General features: G+C 40.5%; 2 protein-coding genes across 2 annotated transcripts; one reads left to right on the forward strand and one right to left on the reverse strand.

Annotated features, from left to right (window-relative positions):
- Positions 1-6,940: 6,940 nt before the first annotated feature.
- Positions 6,941-9,219, forward strand: LOC149022232 (uncharacterized). The gene is made up of 5 exons (XM_089147573.1): positions 6,941-7,286; positions 7,473-7,759; positions 8,108-8,337; positions 8,680-8,807; positions 8,951-9,219. The coding sequence occupies exons 1-5, from the start codon at positions 6,941-6,943 to the stop codon at positions 9,217-9,219; spliced, it is 1,260 nt and encodes a 419-aa protein (XP_089003699.1).
- A 2,938-nt stretch (positions 9,220-12,157) lies between these two features.
- Positions 12,158-15,642, reverse strand: LOC149022233 (adenine DNA glycosylase-like). The gene is made up of 7 exons (XM_089147260.1): positions 15,154-15,642; positions 14,997-15,056; positions 14,028-14,148; positions 13,856-13,949; positions 13,097-13,638; positions 12,900-13,006; positions 12,158-12,477 (listed from the first exon to the last, which is right to left on the reverse strand). Exons 1-7 carry the CDS (start codon positions 15,637-15,639, stop codon positions 12,394-12,396), a joined length of 1,494 nt encoding a protein of 497 aa, XP_089003386.1. The 5' UTR covers positions 15,640-15,642; the 3' UTR covers positions 12,158-12,393.
- Between the last annotated feature and the right edge of the window lie 10,657 nt (positions 15,643-26,299).

The following is a 26,299-nucleotide window of genomic DNA, read 5'->3' on the forward strand; positions in this document are numbered from 1 at the left end:
TCAGCAACGGAGTGATCAAGATCTTCCTGGGAAAGACGAGCGATCACTTCGGGCAAAGGAGGCGCAGGGACGGCATCAATAGAAACCGTGGGGAATCGACTTGAAGATTCACCGGCAGCAGCCGCCTTACGCTTGGAGGATTCACTAGCTGAAACCACCTCACTGGCCCCAACCACCACCGACGGAACGATTTTCTTGCAAGATTTTGCTCTGATAAAGTTCAGGTTGATCTTGGGAGCCACTATGCAAACAAACAAGCCGTATCAGTACATAAATAAAACGACAACAACAAGAGGGAAAACCCTAGTTTTTTATCACTTCCGACAAAACCAAATAACTAAACCCCAAGTATAACTACTGTGCAGTTTACTCAGGGGGGGAAGTGGGGAAAGAGATGAGTAATCAAGAAACTCACTTGTTCAGAAGTTGATAGAGCTATTGTTGGAGTACGAGGAATACGGAAGCAGGCCGAAGGACGAAAGGTCGCTTTAGCACTTTGGCAAATCTAACTTGCAGATGGCAGGATAGATGGAGAGTACCCACGAAGGCTTTAAATAGCCTCAGGTATTAAGACGACGGTTGAAGGCTAAGGACAACCAACGACCTAGATCGAAATGACGCTTCGAAATCCACAGAAAGCAAGATCAACGGTCGGAGGGATGCCACATGGAAACATGTGGAAACGAGCACCTGATGCAGAGATACCTCCAATCATCGCACCCCCATTAAAATAATGGATATATTTCCGATTCATTGGAAACAATGAATGGTATACAAAAGCAAGAAAACGTTTGAACTTCGCAGAAGGGAAACGTGCGGACTTTGCAATAAATGAAGTAGTGGGGAAGATTAATGCATCTTTCCGAAACGCATCTTCACAATATTTCTACAAGATTATTATTCGGCGAGGAATGTGAAGTTAAATGATAAGTTTTATCATTAATACTTTGATATTCAAGGCAAGATTTCGGCAGGAGACGGGGAAATATAAAGGCCAACATGAAAAAGAAATGTCTATTCATTAAATAGAGGGTAAATCTTTACAAAAAGATAACTCCCTAAGCCTTTTCTTCATTGTCGCCCGAGGGACCCTGGTCGGGAGGACTTTTCTCAGGATCATGAGAAGAGCCTTCCTCAAGAATGGCATCGGCCGAGTCCTCTACAGCAGCAACTTGAGACTCGGCTTGTGATTTTTCCTCCGGAAGTGCCGACTCGTCACCAGTGTATGCCTCATATTGAGGATCAGCTGGAAAAGGATCATCTGCTTCCCGAGCCCAGGGCCGGGAGATCCATACCAACTTTCCCGAAGACCTCTTTGTGGCACACCTCACGAAAGGGAGCAAGCGTGTCGAAGGCAGGATTGATCCGAGAATTCGCTCCCAAACGTCATTCCCGCCCCAAGCGATAAGCTTGAATGTTGTAGATACCTAGCAGCTCGGAGAAAGGTACGCTGTTCGTGTATTTCCGAACACACTCCTTCCGAAGCTCTGGCTTTATATGCTCGGGCTTGCTAGGGATCGCCAACTTCAGATGTTCTTCGAGCTCCCTACTTTTGAACTCAAGCCTGTCACCAAACAACGTGGCAGCTGCTTTTTGCTTCCCCGCCTCGCGCCGGCAGCAGCGGCACGAATCTTCGAAGCTTCGAGGGCCTCCTTGAGGGAGATCACTTCTTCCTCATGCTTTTTCTCGCAGCTCCCGGCAGCTGCAAGCAGCACTGTCTATTTCGGAATTGGCTTTGGCCAAATTCTCTTCATAGGTTTGCAGCAAGGAGTCGGTGCGACCAACCCGGCTCAATGCTTCCATGTGTTGATAAAAGCTCAACACAAAGATTCCCCGGGAAGGCAGAAAATATCAGAAGAAGTCATAAGAAATTATGAAAAAATAAGTAAGCAAGAAGACCGGTACCTTGTAGATTGACTAACAAGGGAGGTGTCATCCAAGGCTTCAAATTCCTAGCGATCAGAAGGAGCAAGACTGAGGGAGCTCCATTCTGCAGCTTTCTCAGGATCCCGAGTCACCCTGTCGATCAGCTTCAAGGTCCACTGGGGGGTGAAGACCTCCTCACAATCCGTTGAAGCTTTGGATTTTTTATTGGAGGGAGCATCAATTGTGTCATGCCTCCTCTTGGTTCGGGCGGAGGAAGAGACATTAGACCTCTCCACCATCGGTTTCTTCCCTTTACCCGAAGCATCAGCCACGGGCCTGATATTCCTGATACCCCTATAAGAGGGGTCGGGAGAGGGAACAGAAGCCTCTTGATCTACGGTCAAGGCTTTGGGCGATCGTCGCTCGGCTGTCACAACGGCCCTAGCGGCCTTCACCCGCAGGCTCTCAGGGTTCATTCTTGGAGGCACTGCAAAGAAGAATGACAAGAGTCAGAATTAAAGACATATCACTTCAAGAAATTAAAGGATGGTGGTTAGAAGCTCACAATGAGCCAAGCCCCAGTACTGAAGGATGGAGTTATACTCCACTTCAAGTCCATGTATCTCTTGATACCATGGAATGGATTTGATCTTCCTGACGGCCGCCTCGTCTTCTCTAGATAAGGGAAGGCCTCTGTTATTCTCGGAAGAAGAAGTACACCTCCTCCAGGTGGTTGGGAAGTTAAGATCTGATGGAGGCGCTCGACAGAAAAAGTATCGTTCGCGCCATCTTTTGTGGTTAGAAGGGCAAGTTCCTTTGACAAGGATGCTACCCCTCCAATCAAGTTCAGCCTTATTGCGTTTGGACAGAAAAACCCATCCGAGAGGATGGGAGATAGAAAGAACATGAAAATGTACAAAGAGAGAAAGAGATGGCGTAATGCCAAGTTCAAAACACAAACCCAAGAAGCCGACGATGAGACGCCAGCTATTGGGGAGAAGCATTCCGGGACAAATGTTCCAATGATTCAGAATCATGGGAGAACAAAGGATTAAAAAAGGGAAAGCGAACCCCGCTTTCCAAAGGCATCTATATACAGAGAAAATTCACCCGAAAGGGTTGAATCAACCCTCTCATCAGGGTGGGGAGCCCTAACCTGATAAGAGGAAGGAAAATCAAAATCTTGGACAGCGGGAAGAAGGGTTTCCTCATTATAAATGGAGGGAACAGAGCTAGGTCCACCATTGGACCCGGAAGTTTGAGGCTGCCTAGAAGACTCGACAATCTTGGAAGATCCAGACTCGAGAAGGACAGGAGAAGTTTCGGTTTTTCTTTCTAAACCTTTTTGAGAAACTTCAAGAAACTCGCGCCAGAGACGCTTAGGGTTTTGTTATCACTATCCGATCGTTCGGGAGCAGGAGAAGCAAAAGCCTCACCGCTATTACCAACACTGGGTACCAGAGAAGCCCTATCGTCCGCCATTACTTGTTTCAAGAACTACAAAAAGAAAAAGAGGCAAGAAACTTACCGATTCAAGGAGGCGGAAGCTTGAGAGCAAGAAGGCGCGAAGGCATAACAAAGGTTCAAATTCCAGACAGGAAGAATGAAACCTACGAAGACAACGAACCGCTTTTAAAACTCCCGCACGAGAGTTCGGGAATCTGAACGATCGAGATTGATTCAAAACCAACGATCAAGATTGAAAGACGTTTTGAAAGTTTGAACTCACGAATCCGAAATAGGCGTTCGGAACCGTCGCTTGGATGACGTGAGCCACGACAGATCAACTGCAAGGAGATACGTGGCCTTACACTCACAACGCTCGAGGAAAAGTGACCACCGCATTAAATGTGATATGACATTTAATGAGGCACGCAGAGATTATCACCCGACGACGAACCCAGGTTAAAAACCAAGCCCTCGGGATCGACCGAACGCTTGGTCTGGGGGGCTCGTGATACGGAGAGATTATGATCAGACCGGGTTCATACCTGGTCCGACCCTCGACCCCGGTCGAGACGGAGAGAACCGACTCGCTCCCGAGCTAACCGGATCCGAAGATGGTTTGTCGAAGAAGAAAGCTTATTCGGCAGCAAGCGTGCCCTAATCCTACTTATGGATTAGGGTAATCACCCTAATGATGGCAGACTCGAATTGACGGCTGCGGATAATCATTAACGAAGGGATAATCATCACATAACCTAAAGGTTATCTCAGGAGTCCTCCACTAGTCCAAACTAGTAGAAGTCTATTGCTCAACGGATCTAACTGTTAAGATCCAACGACTACCCGAAGAAGGCTCAGGTGCATCCAACGAAGGAGATTCGAAGGTACACTCTATATAAACCTCACTACCATACAAGGTGAGGGGATCGAAAAGAATACTATCCGAGACTCGTGTTCGGATACATACCGATAGACCTAAACTATCGGCCGATCTGCTATCTAGATCACCTTTCCCAGTTCTTCATTCCTTAGCTCGTGCTTCTAGCAGAGCCGTTTGTGATTAAGTTCATCAACCGACTTAGCCTTCGGAGGTGGACTCCCGACCCCGCCGGTCGGGCCACATCCGACGCTGCTTTGCGTTTGCGAGTCATCACGAGGAGATCTAAGGGCTGAGCAGATTTTGGACGCATCATATACATAATTGAATTGCGGTGAGGGCTTGACCATCCATACCATTCCCATTTTTTTTTAATAACAACCCTCTTTTTTCTTCCCCCAACTTCGCCTTCCCCCCCCCCCCCCCACCACCCCCCACACCCCCCCCCCCCCCAAAAACCAAAACCGGGGCCCCCCCCGAATTTTTCAATCCCCCCCCCATCGTATTTCGTTGATATAGAAGTTATGGATGTATATATCGAAAACAACCAAGAGCCCTAATACTAGTTTGTTATAACAAACATCATGAAAGAATGAATAAAAAATAAACAAAAACAAAAACACACAGAGATTTAACGTGGTTCACACACTAATATGGTATCCTAAGTCCACTGGCGAAGAAGAGTTTTCCACTATGTAGAAGAAGAACATAAGGAGATCTCACAACCAATCGCCAAGAATGGCGTTACAAGAATTCTCACCCAAAACCCTAATCGAAAATTTCATCTCTCAATCATATGTGGTAGGCAAACATAACATACATATATATAAACTCCAATAGCCCACACCCTCTACTTCCACCAAAGATCTTCACAAATGGGCATTTAGGTCACCCACCAAAATATGTTGGTGCAGTTCCATCTTCCAAATCATGTACAAGAATTTGGGTCAAAACGTAACAGAAAGAAATTTTGAAATTATCCACCATATCAACGTTAGGGAAATCATTTTATTATAATCTAATTGTCTTTTCTCAGTACCAAAGTAGAAAATTGAATGATTAAAGCAAACTGTTGGGTTTAGTGATGAAAATCACTTTATCTTTGTTTGAGTTCAAATTTGAATTTGGTGGGTCCCACTTAGTGTTAAACATGGGTTAGGTGTTTGGTATCATTAAGAGGGCATTGGGAGAGGTAAATGGGGTGAGAAAAAGAGAGTTTCTAGGTAGTTCTAAATGGGTTTTGAGAAAAAATGGGATTTAGCTTTTGGACTCTTCTTCTTCTTCTTGTGGTTTTGCAAGAAAAGAGTTTATTCTCTCTTCTATTCTTTTCCATTGCAACTCCATTGAAGCTTGAGCTTGGATTGAAGGGTTTTCTTCTAGAACTTGAGGTGGAAGGGTATTTTCAAGGAGGTTTGAGAGGTGGTGTGACCGGTTGAGGTAGCATTGTATTATTCTCAAATCTTGTACTATTTTGAAGATTAAAATAGTGAAATCCATCCCCGTGGTGTAGCTAATCTCGAATATTTCGGATTAGTGAACCACGTAAAATTCTTGTCCGTTGTTTGCATTTCTCTTTCATTCTTGTAGTGGTTTGTTATTTATTTACTTTGTGACTGTCTTTCAACTTATTTGCACAAGATCCTTAGTTTATTTTGTTCATTTGGGTGATTTGTTTAATTACCCGATTCCTTGGATTGGATCTTGTCTTCTACAATTGGTATCAGAGCCTTTTGTCATATATTTTGGAGACAATGAAAACTCTTACATTTAGGGTGGAGCCATTTAATGGAAAGACAAATTTTGAGCTATAGAAAATGAAAATGAAAGATTTGATAATTCAAAATGGTTGTCACAAAGCATTGTTGGGAAAAGATAAGAAACCGAAGGAAATGAAAGATGATGATTGGAAACAGATGGATCTCAATGCCATGTCTACTATTCGGTTAAGCTTGTCTAATGAAGTTTTGTTTCATATTGTACATGAAAAATCAGCGGCGAATTTGTGGTCAAAGTTGGAAAACATCTGCCAAACAAAGTCTCTCACAAATAGAATTTTCTTGAAGAGAAAATTATTTTTTTAAAGAATGAAGGATGGTTCAAATATTTCTAATCATTTGAATGAGTTCAACAACATACTTTGTCAAATGAAAAGTGTCGAAGAAAAGATGAAGGATGAAGACTAGGTGGTGATTTTACTTTGTACTCTACCGGAATCTTATGATCATCTAGTAACGACCCTAAATTGTAGTAAGGGGGATTATCTTGACTTTGATTCGGTTTGTAGTACATTACTTGTCGAGGAACTTTGGAAAAAGACTTCTTTGAAAAGTTCTATGGAGGTGGGTTCGAAAGCTAATATGACAAGGGGTAGATGTAAGGAATGTCATGATTCTTCAAAGGGTTCTTCAATAAGCAAGTCAAGACATCGTTTTAAATCCAAGGGGCATGATGGCAAGCATAGTTGTTGGTTTTGTAGAGAGAGTGGACATCTTAAAAAGAATTGTTCAAAAAAAAAGAAAAAGGGTTCTAATTCGGGAAATGGAAAAGGTAAAGAGATTGTTAGTGAACATTGTAATGAGGCAAATCAAGTTGTGGCTATTACATCTAGTGTTATCGAAGATGAAGTATCGATAGTGGGTTGCAATTCAAATTTCATCAAATTGGGTTCTTGACACCGGTGCTACACATCATATGTGCCCACACAAATCTTGGTTTAACACATATGAGCCATGTGAAGGAGGATTGGTGAAGATGGAGAATAACTCTACTAGTAGAACACTTGGCATTGGATCGGTACACTTGAAGATATTTGATGATATTGTTCGCACACTTGAAAATGTTAGATATGTTCCTTACATGACAAAATGTTTGATTTCTTTACCTAGTTTGGAGAAAGAAGGTTGCAAATTTTCCGGAGGAGATGAAATCCTCAAAGTTTCAAGAGGTGCTCTTGTTATCATGAAGGAAATCCGAGTTGGTCTCTTGTACAATTTATTGGGTAGTTCAATGATTGATGATGTTGCAAATGTGGTGGTCGACAAAGGAGATGTTCCTCTTAGATTGTGGCATCGAAGATTTGAGCATATGAGTGAAAAATGTATGAAAATTTTGATGGAAAAGAAACTTATCCCAAATCATAATTTTTTAGAGAATGAATTTTGTGAGCATTGTGTCTATGGGAAGGCATCATAGAAGGGTTTTTAAAGCTGGTATGCACACAAGTAAAGGGATTGTTGATTATATTCACTCGGACGTTTGGGATTCATCACCTGATGTGTCTTAGGTGCTCAATACTTTGTTACTTTCATTGATGATTTTTCAAGAAAAATATGGGTGACAATTCTCAAGTCAAAAAGTGATGTGTTAATGGCATTCAAGAACTTCAAGGTTGAGGTGGAGAAAACAATTGGGAGCATCAAAGTTTTAAGGATGGATAATGGAATGACATATGCAAAGAATGAATTTGGTAGTTTTTGCAAGGATGTAGGAATTGTATGGCATCATACAGTTGTGCATACTCCACAACAAAATGGAGTGGCAGAGCACATGAATAGAACATTTATGGAGAGGGTTTGGAATATGCTTAGCAATGCAAACTTGGAGAAATAATTGTGGGCCGTGGTGTTGACGGCATGCTATATTGTGAATAGGTCTCCTTCAATGACTTTGGGTGGAAAGACTCCAAATAATGTATGACATGAAACTCCTTGTGATTATTTGGATTTGAAAATTTTTGGATGTGATGCATATGCTTTGATTCCAAGTTGTCAAATGAACAAACTTAATCAAAAATCCAATAAGTGCATTTTTGTAGGATATGGTAAGAATGTGAAGGGGTATTGGTTATGGGATCCAAGTACCCATAAGATCATTATAAGTCATGATGTACATTTTAATGAATCCTCTATGTTGATTAAGAGGGTGGAAAAGAAATGTGATGAAGAAAAATCAATTGTTGAGGATATCCATGAATTTCACAAGCAACCTACAAGTTCTTCAAATGAGGATGCTCATGATGAAGATGTTATGGATCTTGATAATCAAGATGTACAAGGAGAAATTCAAGAAGAAACACCGGTTGGCAGTGAAGAAGAAATTGTGGTACCTTTGGGAGGAAGGCCTACAAGACAAACTCGTTTGCCGGAAAGGTACAAGGATTGTGTTGGTCCAAATACTCTTAGAATTTTGGTGGCTTTAAATGAAGAACTAAGTACATTTTTTGAAGCCATCAATAGGAATGATGTAAAGCATTGGAAGGATGCAATGAATGAAGAGTTTCAAGCACTTCAAAAGAATAAAACATGGGATTTGGTGGAATTGCCAAAGGGAAGAAAAACCATTGGTTGTAAATGGGTGTACAAACTCAAGAAAGGGATGGATGGCAAGGTAGAAAGGTATAGAGTAAGGCTTGTTGCCCAAGGCTTTACACAAAAAGAATGTATAGATTTCTTTGAAGTATTTGCCTACGTTGTGAAGTTGGTGAGTATTAGGTTGGTGATTGGACTTGTTTCTATGCATGACTTGGAGCTTGAACAAATGGATGGAAAAATAACAGTTTTACATGGTGATCTTCTTGAAGAGGTGTACATGAGGCAACCGGAAGAATTTGTTGAGAAAGGCAAAGGGAAGCTCGTGTGCAAGTTGGGGAAGTCCTTATATGGACTTAAACAAGCTTCAAGACAATGGTACAAAACTTTTGACTCCTTCATTTTAAGTCTTTATACATTAAGTTCTTTGATGATGGTTCATGTGTGATTTTAGTTTTATATGTGGATGACATGCTCTTGGTGTCCAAGGATAAAGCTAAAATTGAAGAGCTCAAAGGATATTTGAGTAAGAAGTTTGAAATGAAAGATCTTGTTCAAGCCAAACAAATTCTTGGAGTTGAAATTCAAAGAGATAGAATGAACGTGACTTCATCACTTTCACAAAAGTCATTTGTGAAGAAAATTCTTGAGAAGTTTAGCAAGTGTAAAGAAAAGGCGGTTTCAACTCCATTGGATCACATTTCAAATTATCTTCCAATATAGCCCAAATACGGAAGATGAAAAGAACAAGATGTCAAGATGCCCTTATGCAAGTCTAGTTAGGAGATTAATGTTTCTAATGGTGTGCACTAGGCCAGATATTGCTCGTGTGGTTAGTGTGTTGAGTAGGTTTATAGCGAATCCAGGAAAGAAGCATTGGGAGGCGGCAAAATGGGTGCTTTGATATTTAAGAGGCACAAGTGACTATTCTATCACATTTAGCAAAGGTGGAGAGCAAATTCAAGGCTATATGGATGCTAGTTATTGTGATGATCGTGATAAAGGGTGATCTACAATGGGATATGTTTTCAAGTATGCAAATGGTCCAATAAGTTGAATGTCTAAGCTTCAAGCGACGGTAGCACTATCAACTACCGAAGCGGAATACATGGCGGCAACTGAAGCTTGTAAAGAGGTGTGGCTTCAAGGTTTGATGGGTGAGATTGGCATTGAGTCAAAAGGTATGCATTTATTTTGTGATAATATGAGTGCAATTTACTTGGCCAAGAACTCAGTACATCACAAGAGGACAAAGCATATATTGGTACAATATCATTACATTCGAGAAGTCATTGAAGACGGAGGATCCAATTGTTAAAAGTTAGAACCAATGAGAATGTGGCGGATATGCTTACCAATGTTGTCCAAGGAGAGAAGTCGAATTGGTGTCTATCTTCTCTTAGTTTCAAGAAACATGATTTGACAAGTAAGTGATTTCCATCAAGGTGGAGATTATTGGGTTTAGTGATGAAAATCACTTTATCTTTGTTTGAATTCAAATTTGAATTTGGTGGGTCCCACTTAGTGTTAAACATGGGTTAGGTGTTTAGTATCATTAAGAAAGCCTTGGGAGAGGTAAATGAGTTGAGAAAAAGAGAGTTTCTAGGGAGTTCTAAATGGGTTTTGAGCAAAAACGGGATTTAGCTTTTGGACTCTTCTTCTTCTTGTGGTTTTGCAAGAAAATGGTTTCTTCTCTCTTGTGTTCTTCTCCATTGCAATTCTTTAGAGAGATCTGCCTATCTAGAGATAAAAAGTTTAGCTCCCCAAGCCAAATGGTCATGGTAAGAATTTTCAAATCTATTTACATACCGGAACCTAACAAAACAGAAATTCAAACATAACTTGTTGATATGATCGTGTTCAAAACAGCAATTCAAAACACAAGCATCTTTGATGTCATTATTATTTAAGATAGCTTCCTAATTCTACACTAGATATTCTAGGACTTTGAGCAATGAAGATTAAAGTGAGTGATGCAAATTGAAATGCTCCACTATTGATTACCAGGGTTGCAGAGAGAGAGAGAAATGTAAAAGGAACTGCAAGTGGTAAGGCTTAATGTGTTGTAGGATATAGGGTGGGGCAAGCACCAGGTGGTAGGAACCAGGATGGAAGAAAGAGGTGAGGGGTGGATTGAACTCCTCCATTTAGTCTATTTTGGATTTGATTTCTGCATACTGAATAACTTGCTCCTACTTAACCATTAAGATTCATTTCCAGTACTGCAAGTAGCCTATATAAGCTAGGATAATTATAGAACCCAACTTCTGGCACCAATGTTCTACAGATCTCGAAGAAGGCACCATTTAGTATGGCTATGGTTCTATAGGTCCAGGGATAAGCTTATGCCAAAAAGGGAAATCAAAGATAATCTGCTTGATCTCCAACTGGATCCAAGTGACCTGTTGTACTCAGAAAAACATTGCCAAGATAAGAGCAGAAAATATTGGAATGGCCCCTGTGCAAGGATGACAGGCACAAATCAAGAAAGATAAGAGCTGCCAGTTATACTTGAAGAGGTGAAGATCCAGATTGTAAAGCTAATTTCCCTCCATATACAAGACAAAGTCCAATATCCTTCACCTGAGTCTGAAGAGCCTAGGCTTGCAATCACCAAAGAAGGCACATTCAGAGTCTCCCAGTCAGGCAGATCACAGGAGAACCTGGCAATTAGGCCTAGGTCAGGCTATCGAGTTTTAATATCTGAGTTCAAGTGAAAATGGTTCCAGTTGGGCCAGCCAAAAATAAATTTGATTTAGCAAAGAGTAAGGTTGGGGTCTGGCATTCATATAGAATAGATGGTTACACATCTGCCACAAACAGTAACTAGACAACATGAATACATTAAATAACCAAGTTAAGGTCTAAATTTCCCAGTGAAACTTGTGGCAGATATTAATACAAAATGTCAAGGGTGACGGGCATTGAAGAATATGTGACCTTAGACCAAGAGGGCCATTCAACCAAATACGCCTAGTCTAGGAACTTTTTAGTATCAGTAGTTTCGGTAGTCGAGTGACAGAAGCAGCACGTACCATCAAAGGTAAGCCAAGAAGAAATATACCTTTCAATGGAAGGCCAAAATTTATATGTTTCCAGAAAAATCTTCAATCTGGATAAACTTTTCATTTTCCAAAACCACCTCCACCATCTTCTTGAACTAGACATACACCTTGGGAGAGAATGTTTAGTGGAAAAAGAACCATCCCTGGTAAGTTTTAATCTCCACATGTTTGGTGTCTGAAATATAAGTATTATGGGGATTTCATGGACAAAATGGATAGGTACAAGTGTAATTGCCTAGACAGATTATCATTCTATTTTTGGGCACAAGTATGATCCATCAACTTTGATGAAAAAAAGAAAGCAAGTACGATCCATCAGCTGGGTCCAGCATTGCAACCCTAATTTGGGAATACCTGATGATTTAATATTGGGGAATACCTGATGATTTAATATTGGGGAAACGTCCTCTGCTGTGCACAAGTCTCTGCAGTGCCTTCAATTGCCAGAACCTGACATACTATTCAAGATTCTAGTAAATGATATATTTCAACTTCAAACAAATTTTGTTACCAAAATTAGCAAATGCTCATTCCAGCAGTGTATAAAATTTACATACATTACTGCACAATCATAATGTCATAGTAGACATCTCATGAATAATTGACATAAACAAACTTTGTAATGTACAATCCTTAGGAAGAATCCAACCATCTTGCATTACATCCTATGAAAACCAGCCAAAGCGTACACCGTTAATTTAGTTTTGAAATCCTTTATCTTTAAAATATTTTCAACAATCATGTAATGGATAAACGTATTTTTGGTTGGAAGGGGGTAGGGGTGGAATAGAAACTAATAGCAATGGATAACCTATCAGTATGTTCCATTAAATTAGTTTTTCTGCTGACCCCTTTTTCTTTTGGTTTTGGAACTTGTTAGTCTACTTCTCTTAAATTTCTGAATCATATTGTAGACCTGCATCAAGAAGGCAGTGGTGTAAGTCCATGAAAATGTAAATACAAAAGAACTACGATATAGTTGAGCATGATTACAGTAAAAAAAAGAATGACAGAAGAAATTTGAAAGATGGTGACAAAAGAACAAAGAAATGATTAAACCTGAGGCACCTTTACCTTTGTAAACAAATATTCCATCAAAACCTAAAGTCTGAATTTGAAAGTTTGGTTCATAATTAATTCTAACATGAAATTGAATGCAAGATATGCAAAATTATGGAAGCATGACCAAATGAGACAATATCAATCTTTTGTAATCTCCATGCATTGTAACAACTAAGTGATTTCAACTGAGAAACCAAAAGATTTTTTTTCTTTTTTTCCTGCTGGGGGGGGGGGGAGAGGCGGATCATGAAACCATTTGGTAGGCTGCAAATTTACCATTCTAACTCCGGATGTTAATCCCACGTTCTGAATAGATTTGGCGTCTATCAACTTCCATGTGATTTTTTCTTCTTCCTCCTTTGTGTTGACAAGATTTACCCCACCTTTATGCAAATAGAAAGCTCATGAAATTAACTGCTGGAATCAACAGTTTATTAAGAAAGAGAGATCATAATTTACATGAGTTGTCAAACCTTTTTGATGTAAAATCATCAACTCTACATACATCCTCAGACGTATGTGACTGAAAACATGCACATACTCTCCAATATCTTCCCTCAAAGTTATGCAGGAATTCTTCTTAGCATCAAGCTTGAAAGATTTCAAGTACTGATCCATTGCTTTTCTCCTTGTGGCCAAGTCAGTTTCTCCATCCAGAATCACAGATGGAAACTCCCAGAGACCAGCAAGCAACCCTTCTTCTGGCCTCTTTACAAGAAGAAACTTGCTGTTCTTATCATGGGTTGCCTCCTGAGTTTCTGGATCTTCAGCTATTTCAACAACACAGACAGCAGAGAAATCACTTCTTTGCTTAGGTTTTTCCACCTTCATTGGATAATCTGTAACCTTTACTGATTCGCAAGTTCTAGAGATTTTAAGTGCATGACATTGGCCTGACACAGGGCACGTGGAGCAGCTTGGGCTCAATGGAGTGCATAGAGTTGCTCCGAGCTCCATCAGAGCCTGGTTGAAATCTCCAGGTGTGCACAGATCAACTAATTGCCCAGCTAATTTCCTACAAGAAGAGGAATGTTGAAGAAACTGGGGTTTTTTTTCAAGATAAAAGCATTTGGTTCAGTAATAAGGGATAAAACTTAATCAGAACTAGTATGAATCGCAAGAAATAGTATAGAAGGGACAGGAAGGAACTTGAAGTAAATTTCTTCCTCTCACTCTCAAAAGTAGAAATGCAAGGATTGCAAGTCAAGTAATAAATGAGTCAGATGCCTAACCAGAAGATCTTGATAGTCTCACGCTTCTTCGGATTTGTAGATACAGCTTTCAGTCTAGCAATTACCCTGACAACATTTCCATCTACCACAGGTACTGCCTGAAATTAGAGTCTCAGCTAGGCAGCCAATGACCTCTATCAGGAACATATGAAATAAAAGTAGGAGAATCAACTTGCCTCCTTGAAAGCAATAGAAGCAATTGCTCCAGAAGTGTAATCTCCTATTCCTGGAACTGAATGAAGAGTTGAAGCCGTCTTAGGAAACTCACCTCGTTCAACAATCAACTTTGCGCCCTGGCCAACAGAAATAGAGATGGTAAGAAAATCCTTCAGCTTATCCTCTCAGGGTTAGCACCTACCCATTCCCACTTTCAGACTAGACACACGGAGGGGAATTTGAGTTCTTTTGACTGGATTTCTGAACAAGAACGTACCAGGCTAACTTTATTTCACATATCGAGGTCGGAATGGGATTGGGTCTTTCTAAGTCTGGCTAAGATCCTTTATGATTCCTGGAGCAAATTGCTTATTCAGCAAGGAGGGATGGCTAGCACGATGTCTTAAGCAGAGTAGAGATCTGAAAGCCGGAGAAGAGACTGGTGAGCCAAAGCAGACAAAACACAATTGGCTAGTATCAGATGGCTACTAGTAGGGCTTTTATCAAGTTCGGGAAAAAGGTGAAAAAGCAGATAAATACCCAAAAAAGAAAAAGGAGAAGAGACCTCTTTTAATGGTAGGAAAACGACCACTTTCTCAATGGTATCACTTTCCTTGGCTAAGTCAAACAGCTGATACTGCTCTTCTACTTTCATAAGAAACATGTAGCTTAACAAGTCCTAAATGCACAGCTTGAGGTCAGTTGATTCTCATATCAGGCACAAAGAAACCTGCCCTGTCCATTGAATCTCTTCTCCCTAAACTCACCCACCCAACAATTAAACAACTTATACATAGTGAGAGAGAATGACTAGTTAATAGTGTTTGCAAGCATTCAAGCAATGGTACTCGTACAGCAATAATAGGGCCACTAGAAGATAGCAGTGTCATGTTAAGGTAGCAATGTTAGACGAAATAAGTGTCTGGGTCACTTCAAACAATCCGCATACAAGATATCCTTCGGAACTGAAATGAATTAGACAAACCTCTAACAGAAAGCGAGCTCGTCTATAGTAACCCAACCCAGCCCACATCTCATTGACCTCCTGCGCACAAACATGAACAGTTTTAAGTGAGAAATTCGAATTTGGTGAGCAGATTTTGAAATTTTCCATCTCCAAGTTCTGTTATCCTGCAACATACCTCTTGAGATGCTTGAGCTAGACGATGAACGGTGGGCCATTTCTCCATCCACCGATTGTAATAGTCGATAACAGCAGTAACCCTAGTCTGCTGAAGCATTATTTCGGAAACCCATACAGCATATGCTCGAGCTTCCCTTTCTTGTTCATCGACGTCTTCTTCATCCAACTGGTTCTTCCTCCATGGTAAGACTCTCTGGTTTTCATAATACCACTTCAGTAGAGATGCTCTAATCTTTAGGGTTTCTTGAGGAGAGAAATCTTCAATATCCCCTACTCCATTGGTGATTTCAGCGTCAGATTTAGGTTTCAAGGTGGATTTTTTCAAGTTCGCCCTTCCCCTCTTCCTCTTTTTGTTCGCAACGTCTGCATCTTCCATGACGAACGTTACCAAAGAATTGAAATTCGTGTTGGAACTTTTTCCCGCCAAGTGTAGCGTTGGAAGGAAATGAAACACTAGGAGAGGAGACGGCAGTGGGACGGGCATATTCCTAATTCCTTGATTTCCTTGCCTTTCCCTTTTCCTCCTAATGACGAAAATAACCTTTGGGTTTTGGTTAGTACGGTGAATGGTTTAGCCCATCCTTTTCCACGTAGGCACTGTTCCGAAGTAAAATCCGAACCCTCTATAGTTTAGAATCTAAAGTCCTGCTCCCAAGCAAAATCTAGAGGGTTCAGGCTCCTAAGCAAATTCACGAGTCACGTAGGCACTTCTCCAAGCAGCCAATGGTTAGATTTAAATTTTTATGCTTAAATTAAATCTTTATGGTCCATTATAGGCATGTGTAACAAATACCAATTTTAAGTGATATTAAACCGATTTTGTCACCTAATTCAAATGGTTCAAGCGACTCAAACCTATGCTAATGGACCAAAGGAATCGAGAGGTGGATTCCGTCTTCAATCTTTGGAAAGGTTCGACGAATAGGGAAGAAACAAAAATTATAGTCATTTTATGAATTACCTGCTGCAATGGCAATATTCCAATGGTCCAAACTAGACAGTTAACATCTTCCACACTGCTCTTATGGAAGAACCATATCCACTCCGATCATCTGAATACTTAGACCAGAGCATCACACCTCCATACTTTGGAGAAGTATTGGCCACCGGCAATATCTGAGAAATCAAAACGTCTGCTGGAACAAAACCATCTACCCATACCGACAACGGCAGCCCCAAAAACATCTTAGTCATCGGAACTGACTTGGTCCATTGCTTCCAAGAACTCAGAAGATTATTTACACTACAAGAGTTGTAATCGCAGGGACGATTATCATAGAATTGAACCCAAACATAATCGAAAAGCATGAGGAAGAAAAGCTGGGTCATTGTGCAACATGGGTTTTTCATTACCACCACTAGCAGGTGAGTTTGCAAATTTAATTGCAGATTGCGGAAGGATTTTTCTGATTAGGAGCTCTACCAATTCAAAGAGGGAGAACTGAAGTGGGAGTAACAGTGGGAGTAGTTGTTGGGTCCGGCCCATGGCCCATTAAAGCCATGTGGGGCCCAGCTTTAAGTGAAGTAATAGGGTTTCAAAAGAAACCCTATTGCCACCTCACTCTCCTATATATATATATATGGTTGCCGCACAAGAAAGATAGTAGAAAAAGAGAAGAAAAGAAAAAGGCGCAAAAGAGGGAGAGAGAGAACCAGAGCGGGAGAAGAAGGAAGAAGGGATTTTCTGGTTTTTTGGCGAATCCGACGGTGATACGTTGCCGGAATGAAGTGAGATTTGAAGGGAATGGTCGTGGCACCTAGCTCTTCTTATCCAACGGACAGAATATCATTCTACCACAATTCTCGGGAAGCCCCTCTGGTGACCTTTCTCCATTCGTGATTCCATTTATTTGATGATGTGCTTGTGATTCTGAGTTCCTCTAGTATTATCTAGAGATGGGATATTGATTGTGTACTCATTATTATTAATAGTGGAAGTTTTGGTGGAGTCCGATAATTGTCCCGTAGTTTTTTCCCTTGCGGGTTTTTCCACGTTAAAAATTCTTCTGTGTTTGTTTCTTTAATTTACACTAGCATATTATTTAGCCTCATCAAAGTGGTATCAGAGCGAGGTTGATAGCTGTATAAATTAAAATAGAAAGTACCTCAAGTACTATGATTAAGCTTAATGGATCAAATTGGTTGATTTGGAAGCCTATGATGGAAGATCTATTATTTTGTAGAGATTTATATGAACCTGTTGAAGGTAATATTAATTGACCATTAGAGATGTCTGAAGCTGAGTGGACCAAATTAAATAGAAAAACTATTGGCACGATCCGACAGTGGTTGGACATTAGTGTTTTACATCATGTTGCTAATGAGACATCGGCGAAAGAACTTTAGAAAAAGTTAACGAGTCTCTATGAAAGGAAAACAGCTGGGAATAAAGCTTTTCTGATGAGAAAGCTTGTTAACATGAAGTTGAAGGAAAATACTTCAGTTATTGAACACTTGAATGAATATCAAAGCATAGTGAATCAGTTAAACACAATGAGGCTGAAGCTTGAAGATGAGTTGTAAGCTTTATTATTATTGAGTTGCTTACCAGATTCTTAGGAGACTTTGGTTGTATCAGTTAGCAATTTTGCTCCAGAGGGTAAACTATCATTGAGCATGGTTACCAGTGCATTGTTGAATGAAGAGACAAGAAGGAAGTCCATGGGTTCAAATGATGCACAAGCACTTGTCACAAAGAACAGGGGGAGGAGCATAGACAAGTTCAACAAATGTCGTGATAAAGCCAAGAGTCGTGGTAAATCAAAAGATATATCAAAATCTAGAGAAAAACTTAAGTGTTATCATTGTAGCAAAGAGGGACATATGAAAAGAAATTGCAAAATTTGGAAAAGAGAGCAAAATGAAGAGAGCAGTCAGAAGAAAGATGATGATAATAACACCGCCTCTATAGCATCTGATGATGCTTTAGTTCTTCTTCCTTTTGGTAATGATCAATGTTTGCATGTGTCAGATCACCAGGATGAGTGGATTATTGATATAGGAGCTTCTTATCATGCTACTCCTATTAGGGATTCCTTCACTAAATACAAAGCAAGAGACTTTGGAACTGTGAAGATGGGGAACACTAGTGCTTGTAAGATTGTGGGTATTGGTGATTTTTGTATAATGACAAACATGGGCTACACACTCACTTTGGAAGATGTACAGCATGTTCCTAATTTGCGTCTCAATTTGATCTCAGGGATTGCCTTGGATAGAAAAGGATTTGAGAGTACCTTCAGTAATGAAAAATGGAAGCTCACCAAGGGGTCATTGGTGGTTGCTAGAGGAGATGTCTATTGCTCTTTGTACAAGACAATAGCGAAAATATGTGAATGTGGATTAAATGCAGCACACGATGATTCCTTACCTGATCTATGGCATAGGAGACTGAGTCACATGAGTGACAAGGGGCTGCAAGTTCTGGCAAAGAAGTCATTGATTCCTCTTGCCAAAGGTATGTTTTTGATCCTTGTGATTATTGTTTATTTGGCAAATAACATAGAGTTTCATTTCAAAAGCATCATCATAGGAAGTCAAATTTATTAGAATTGGTACATTCTGATATTTGTGGTCCATTTGAGGTTCCATCGTTAGGAGGTATTAGATATTTTATTACTTTCATTGATGATGCATCACAAAAGGTGTGGTTGATTTTGTTGAAATCCAAAGACCATGCACTTCATTATTTTCAACAGTTTCATGTCATGGCCGAAAGAGAAACAGAAAAATCTTTGAATTGTCTCCGTAGTGATAATGGAGGAGAGTACACATCAAAAGAATTCAAGAGCTATTGTTCTAAGTATGGCATCAGACATGAGAAAACAGTTCCTGGAACCCCTCAACACAATGGGGTAGCAGAGAAGATACAACCGGACCATTGTTGAGAAAGTAAGATGCATGTTGAAAATGGCTATGTTGCCAAAAGCATTCTGGGGAGAAGCAGCCAACACTGCTTGTTATCTGATGAATAGGTCTCCATCAGCTCCTTTAGAGTCTGATATTCTAGAAAGGGTATGGAGAGGGAAGGATGCCTCCTACTCTCATCTGAAGGTGTTTGGTTGCAAGGCATTTGCACATATACCAAAGGAGCAAAGGTCAAAGCTTGATGACAAGGCGGTTTCTTGCATATTCTTGGGATATGGAAATGAAGAATTTGGGTACAGATTATGGGATCCAGAAAAGAAGAAGACTTTTAGAAGTAGAGATGTGATATTTTGTGAAGCTGAAAATATTACACACTTTGAGAAGTCTGAGAAGCCTACTCATGTTGAGAATGTTATGTTTGATCCCACATCCGTTCCAGGAGGAGAACCTGCTCATGAAGAACATGTTCACCTTAATGATCCAGAGATTGTGACAGATGATTCTATGGATCATGAGGATATTGAGTAGGGGGAGCAATCCCCACAAGAAGAGGTTGTAGGTTGTAGAAACTCAAGTGAGGCGGTCTACAAGAGAGCATAGACCAACACAAAAGTATCCCAGCTCTGAGTATATTCTTCTTACTGATGAGGGGGAGCTCAAAAGCTTTCAGGAAGTAGTGATCCACAGTGATAAAATTAGTTGGATGAAAGCTATGCAAGAAGAGATGAGTTCCTTGCATAAGAACCATACTTATGAGTTGGTAACACTTCCTAAAGGCAGAAAAGCATTGAGGAACAAATGGGTATACAAGATAAAGAGAGATGCATCTTAGAAGCTAGTGAAGCACAAGGCTCGTTTGGTGGTGAAAGGGTTCGACAGAAGAAGAAGGGCATTGACTTTGATGAGATATTCTCTCCAGTAGTAAAATTGACATCCATTCGAGTCATTTTGGGTTTAGTAGCTAGCATGGATCTTGAGCTTGAGCAGTTAAATGTGAAAACTGTTAAAGAAATGGAAAAAAGATCACAATATTTGAGCTAGAACTTCTAGGCGCGTTACAACGTCGCTTTCCTTAAGACGTAATTCTCCCTCGCACCAAGGTGCTATGAGGTATTGCGAACCGTCTCCCATGATACAAAGAAGCCCAACTTCGAGTTGAATCTCTTGAGTTTTGCTTGAGCACTCGCAAAACTTAAGAACCGAGAAGACTTCGGGATTTTCTCACTTATTCTGCTGTTGTGAAGCTAGACGTATATATAGGCATTGAGGTGCCTCTACTGAACAGTTCATGACTCTGTTCGTATGGGTGCACCTCTTTGTAGGGATACAAATGCCAACATTCAGATCTGAGCCGTTGGATCATTCGGCCGCACGATCTAACGGTCCAGATTGAACCATCAAGATGACATTTATGGATCTACTTCCATCTCCCTAGATCTGCCGTTGATCAAAATAGACGGTTTAGATCTGAACCATCAAGTGCTAAGTGCGTGCGCCAAAAACGCCTAAACAACCCACTGCCCACGCCGCGCATGCGCGAGCGCGAACGCGCTCGGACGGTACACCGTCCTCGCTCGTACACTGCACACACATTGGCATGTCTTTTAATATTAAATCAAAGTTAATAGGCAGTACCTATTAATTAACTTGGATTCCGACATCTCGGTTTCCAATGTGGGACTATATAACACACTTTCCTAAAATAAACAAAGGAAAGTTTCCGCACTTATAAATCCAATTTTAAATGAAGAAATTTATATGATGCAACCAGAAGGATTTGAAGTCAAAGGGAATGAGCACTTGGTATGCAAGTTAAAGAATAGTCTTCATGGACTAAAGCAGGCACCAAGGCAGTGGTACAAGAAGTTTGACTCACTTATGGTGGCTATTGGGTATAAGAGGACTCAAGCAGATCATTGTGTATACTTCAGAAAATTTCCAGATGGTAAGTTCACTATTCTTCTCCTTTATGTTGATGATATGTTGATCATTGGGCAAGATGCAGATATGATTAAGAAGTTAAAAGAACAGTTGTTCAAGTCCTTTGATATGAAGGACTTAGGGCCAGCTAGACAAATATTGGGCATGCAGATTGTTCGTGACAGGAAGGCTAGGAAGCTATGGTTGTCACAAGAAAAATATGTTGAACGAGTGCTTAAAAGGTTCAACATGCAGGGCGCTAAGTCTGTAAGCACTCCTCTTGCCAGTCACTTTAAACTGAGTAAGCAGTCATGTTCATCTACCAGTAAAGATAGAGAAGCAATGCCAGGTATTCCTTACTCTTCTGCAGTTGGTAGTCTTATGTATGACATGGTCTGCACTAGACCAAAAATTGCATAGGCAGTTAGTGTTGTGAGCAAGTTTCTTGATAATCCAGGGAGAGATCATTGGGAAGCTGTGAAATGGATCTTCAGATATTTGAGAGGAAGTTCCGAATTGTGTTTATGTTTTGGAGGTTCAGATCCAGTCTTGGAAGGGTAAACTGATTCTCACATGGCGGGTGACCTTGATTGTAGAAAGTCGACTTCTGGGTATTTGTTTACTTTTGCAGGGGGAGCTGTCTCTTGACAGTCCAAACTATAGAAATGTGTGGCTTTGTCTACAACTAAGGCTGAATACATCGCCGCTACGAAGCAGGGAAAGAAATGTTGTGGTTGAAAAGATTTCTCCAAGAATTGGGTTTGAAGCCAGACAAATATGTGCTATACTGTGATAGTCAGAGTGCTATATATTAACTTGAGCAATAACTCTACATATCACTCTCGCACAAAGCACATTGATGTGAGATATAATTGGTTGCGTGAGGTGGTGGAAGATGAGTTGTTGAAGATTGTGAAAATTCACACTGATAAGAATGCCTCTGATATGTTAACAAAGATTGTTACTCGAAAGAAGTTTGAGGTGTGCAAGGAGCTTGCGCACATGGATTCCTAGTAAGGAGTCAAGTTGTGGTTTCCTCCCTCATGGGCATGGAGGGGGAGATTTGTTGGGCTCGGCCCATGGCCCATTAAAGCCATGTGGGGCCCAGCTTTAAGTGAAGTAATTAATAGGGTTTCAAAGAAACCCTATTGCCACCTCACTCTCCTATATATATATATATATATATATATATGGTTGCCGCACAAGAAAGATAGTAGAAAAAGAGGAGAAAAGAAAAAGGCGCAAAAGAGGAAGAGAGAGAAAAACGTGAAATAGAGGAGAGAGAACCGGAGCGGGAGAAGAAGAAGGAAGAAGGGATTTTCTGGTTTCTTTGGCGAATCCGACGGTGATACATTGCCGAAATGAAGTGAGATTTGAAGGGAATGGTCGTGGCACCTAGCTCTTCTTATCCAACGAACAAAATATCATTCTACCACAGTTCTCGGGAAGCCCCTATGGTGACCTTTCTCCATTCGTGATTCCATTTATTTGATGATGTGCTTGTGATTTTGAGTTCCTCTAGTATTATCTAGAGATGGGATATTGATTGTGTGTTCATTATTATTAATAGTGGACTCCGATAACGGTACCGTGGTTTTTTCCCTTGTAGGTTTTTCCACGTTAAAAATTCTTTTGTGTTTGTTTCTTTAATTTACACTAGCATATTATTTGGCCCCATCAGTAGTTTCATGCAAGGATTTGTTTCTTCTTATAGTACAAGAAATCGAAGGTTAAGGATGAAAAAGTCATACAGGATATTACCAGAAACTGCAATTCGGAGGCTCTGAGGCTTCACTTTCAGGTTCAGATTTAGACAACGTTTGAGGATTATGATCTGTGGTACAAAGTCCTAATACCATTTTCAAACTCTATCTAATTAAATTCATGATTTTTAGGATTTTGCTTGGTACAAATATTTGAAGAGGAACAGTCGGAGCTCTATGTCGCTTGCAATCGTTTCTTCCTGTTCAAGATCGCAGGAGGAAGACCAAAGGTAAAGGGGTTTTGAAGCATCGTTCGAATTGGTTCAGTTAGTTTCACTGGTTCGTTCATCATGTGGTTTATCTTATAAAACCGCCTAAGAGTCACTTAAGTGACTGAATTTTGCATGTGGAAGAATATAACAGTGAAGATTCAAGGATTTGGACAAGATTTAATGCAGCCGTGAGCTGCTCCCAAGCAAAATCCTGGAGGACTACGGATTTTTATTTGCGGCAACAGCTGCCTGAGGGTGAGATTTTTGCCACATATTATGTTTAGATTTCAACGGTTCAGATTCAAAAGAGGTGAGTTTAAATGTAATATAAAAATTTTATTTTACTAAAGATATTTTTAAGTTTTCAAATTTACAAATTATATCCTTTCTGAATCGGGGAACGTCCAATTGAATCGGGGAATCTACTCCAGCATCCACCTCAAAGGCAATCGCTGCTACCCACCCCCTGGTTCTAACATTTAAACAACCCTCCTAGTGGCTCCTCACTCACTGCCAAGCGCCAATCAGTAGATTAACCCCAAACAAAATGCAGTAGAGTTGCGAGTGCGGGCTCTGTTTCAATGACGGATTCACCCCAGGCACAGATGTAAGAACGCCAGCTTCTGTTATTGGAAGACGAACGAGAGCAAATTGTTGACTCAGAATCACTTCCAGTGATTGAGCTTTCCTACCACTCACTAACTAGAATCGCACATCCGTCAACTCTCCGGTTCACCGGCTACATCGTTAGGAGAATTGTACAACTTCTTGTCGATGGAGGCAGCATGAACAACTTAATTCGGTCGGCGGTGGTGAAACAACTGGGGTTGCTTGTGGAAGAAGCACCGAACATGACGGTATTGGTTGGATATAATAGCAGGCTAAGGCTTACATGTGAAGGCAAAGTACCGATTGGTACTTCCAGCAGGGTGTTCCCTTACACCAATGTTTCTCAACGAGTTTCACAACACACCGGTAGGAGGCCATTCCGGTTACCCGTGAACGTACAAGAGAATTGCAGCGAACTTATTCTGGTGAGGAATGAAATTATGAAAGCAGATATCAAAGAATATGTGAGTCATTGCTCAACTCGCCAATAAATCACTAACAGAGCCCCTGCATTCATCGTCTGTGCCTGGGGTGAATCATTCATCGTCATTGAAACAAGGCCTGCACTCGTAGCAGCGATTGCCTTTGCGGTGGATGCTGGGTAGGTTGTCCCGATTCAATTGGACGGAATGAGTTCCCGATTCAGAATGATATAATTTGTAAATTTGAAAACTTAAAAATAAATTTAGTAAAATAAAAGTTTTATATTTACATTTAAACCCACATCATTTGAATCTGAACCGTTGAAATCTAAATATAATATGGCAAAAATCTCCAATTTTGCTTCTGTAGTGCGTAATTAATGCGCACTACGGTGGAGCGAGCCGTCCGATCTAATCGGATGGCTCGGATGATCCTTCTAATTAAATAATCAAAAAATCCCTTTACCCCTTTACGTTTACCGTGTGAACAGGGTTTTATGAGTTCGGTTCGGTCTGATGCAAACCAAACGGTCCATCTGAGCGGTTCGACTGGGTATAGTAAATGTAATTAAACGTGTATTCCATACTACCAGCCTATACGTATATACGGTTGTACAGTAACCGTATATACAACCAGTTCAAAATCGTAAGAAGCTAAAAACCAACCCGCCCATTTCATTTTCATTTCTGTTTTCGTTGTTGGCTGATCTGAAGTTACAGCGAAATCGCAGCAGAGAAGAAGAAGAAGAGGAAGAAGAGGAAGAAGAAGCAGCGGTGTTCATCGCAGAGGAAGAAGAAGCAGCGGTGTTCATCGCAACGATTTCTGTTTTCGTTGTTGGCTGATCTGAAGTTACAGCGAAATCGCAGCAGAGAAGAAGAAGAAGAGGAAGAAGAGGAAGAAGAAGCAGCGGTGTTCATCGCAGAGGAAGAAGAAGCAGCGGTGTTCATCGCAGAGGAAGAAGAAGCAGCGGTGTTCATCGCAGCGAAATCGTAACAAGCTTGAAGCATCGTTAGTTGAGTTCGAAGAGGAAGAAGAAGCAGCGGAGAAGAAGAAGAAGCAGGGGAAGAAGAAGAAGAAGCATCGGAGAAGTAGAAGAAGCATCGGAGAAGTAGAAGAAGCAGGACGGGAGAAGAAGAAGAAGCAACTGGAGAAGAAGAAGAAGCAAACAGAAGCTCCATCTGCGATTTAGAGAAATCGATTTCAGATTCTGGTATTGTCTCGTCTCCTCTCGTCTCTGCGATTCTTCTTTCAAAAAGGTAATAACCAACTCATAAAACCCTTACCATGGAAATTCCTGATGATGTGGTCGAAACCCTGATTTGGTCGTTGCTTAAAGATGAAAAATGCTCAGAATAACTTGATGTGGTCGAAACCCCGATTTGGTCGTTGCTTAAAGATGAAAAAATGCTCTGTAATAACTTGATTTGGTCGGTTTTCTTTAGTATTTGTTGTTTTACCTTTTTGTGGGGTTGTGGAGGGGTTTAATGTTGTTGTTCTTTTAGCATTCAAATGTAAGTATAGATCAATGCAAGGTAACTGTAAGTTTGTAAGTCAAATAATGACACTAATGTGTGGAATGGATATTGGAACTCCAAATATAGACAACAAATACTAGTCATAATACCAATGATTAGTAGTAGGTGCAGACAATTAGTAGACTGTACAATGAAAAAGAAACATATAAAACCACCGAAATAAGGAAGCAATGCCTCTTCTCTCGGAGGCATTTTTGACTCATCAAAATCCCGAGCCACATTTGGAGACCGGTCTCATTGATGATCCTTTACCCCCAAAGAAGTTGATGATCCTTTACCCCCAAAGAAGTTGATTAGAAAATCAAGTTGATCTTCATGAAGATGCACTAGCATAGGAAGGAATGCAATGGTTAACTCCGGATCGAAAAACCAAAACATAGCCATGCTTCGAAACTTATAATCAGTTCATCGTCTCATTGGACAACGAGGTTGGAATCTATATTGTACATCCAAAACTGTTGTCATGGTTTTCAGTAGGTCATATGGTACTCTATTATTGTTGTAAATGGAATCTGAAATCCAATTACACTAGCACCTTTCTGTGTACTGCATAAAATTGATGCATTTGGGTAAACTTTTAGAGTGTCTTAATGGTTCTCATTTCAATTGGTAAATCCTGTAGAGAGAATGGTTAGTTTAAATTTTTCGAGCTGCTATTTTGAACGGTGACCTTGTATAATGAAGGGTCACTGGGTGTATCTGGGTTGTCATTTGTCTCCTTCTTCAAGTGGGTTTAATTGGTGCAATTTGTTTATCTATTTATTGTAAGTATTGTCTTCAACAAGTTTACCCCCTGGTCGGTTGTTTGATAGGTG

Source organism: Hakea prostrata, chromosome 3, assembly GCF_041222555.1.
Source record: "Hakea prostrata isolate BN-2017 chromosome 3, UWA_Hpros_2, whole genome shotgun sequence".
Classification (NCBI taxonomy): domain Eukaryota; kingdom Viridiplantae; phylum Streptophyta; class Magnoliopsida; order Proteales; family Proteaceae; genus Hakea; species Hakea prostrata.

Bases quoted from the DNA above. Each gene is read 5' to 3' on its own strand.
- LOC149022232 (XM_089147573.1), top strand. From the start codon at position 6,941: ATGGAGAATAACTCTACTAGTAGAACACTTGGCATTGGATCGGTACAC. The intron at 7,287-7,472 runs GTATGAAAATTT...GATGTGTCTTAG, and splicing joins TGAGCATATGAGTGAAAAAT to GTGCTCAATACTTTGTTACT. The intron at 8,338-8,679 runs GTACAAGGATTG...GGTGAGTATTAG, and splicing joins CAAACTCGTTTGCCGGAAAG to GTTGGTGATTGGACTTGTTT.
- LOC149022233 (XM_089147260.1), bottom strand. From the start codon at position 15,639: ATGCCCGTCCCACTGCCGTCTCCTCTCCTAGTGTTTCATTTCCTTCCA. The intron at 15,057-15,153 runs GTATGTTGCAGG...GTTTGTGCGCAG, and splicing joins TAGCTCAAGCATCTCAAGAG to GAGGTCAATGAGATGTGGGC. The intron at 14,149-14,996 runs GTTTGTCTAATT...TCTGTTGGCCAG, and splicing joins GAGCTCGCTTTCTGTTAGAG to GGCGCAAAGTTGATTGTTGA.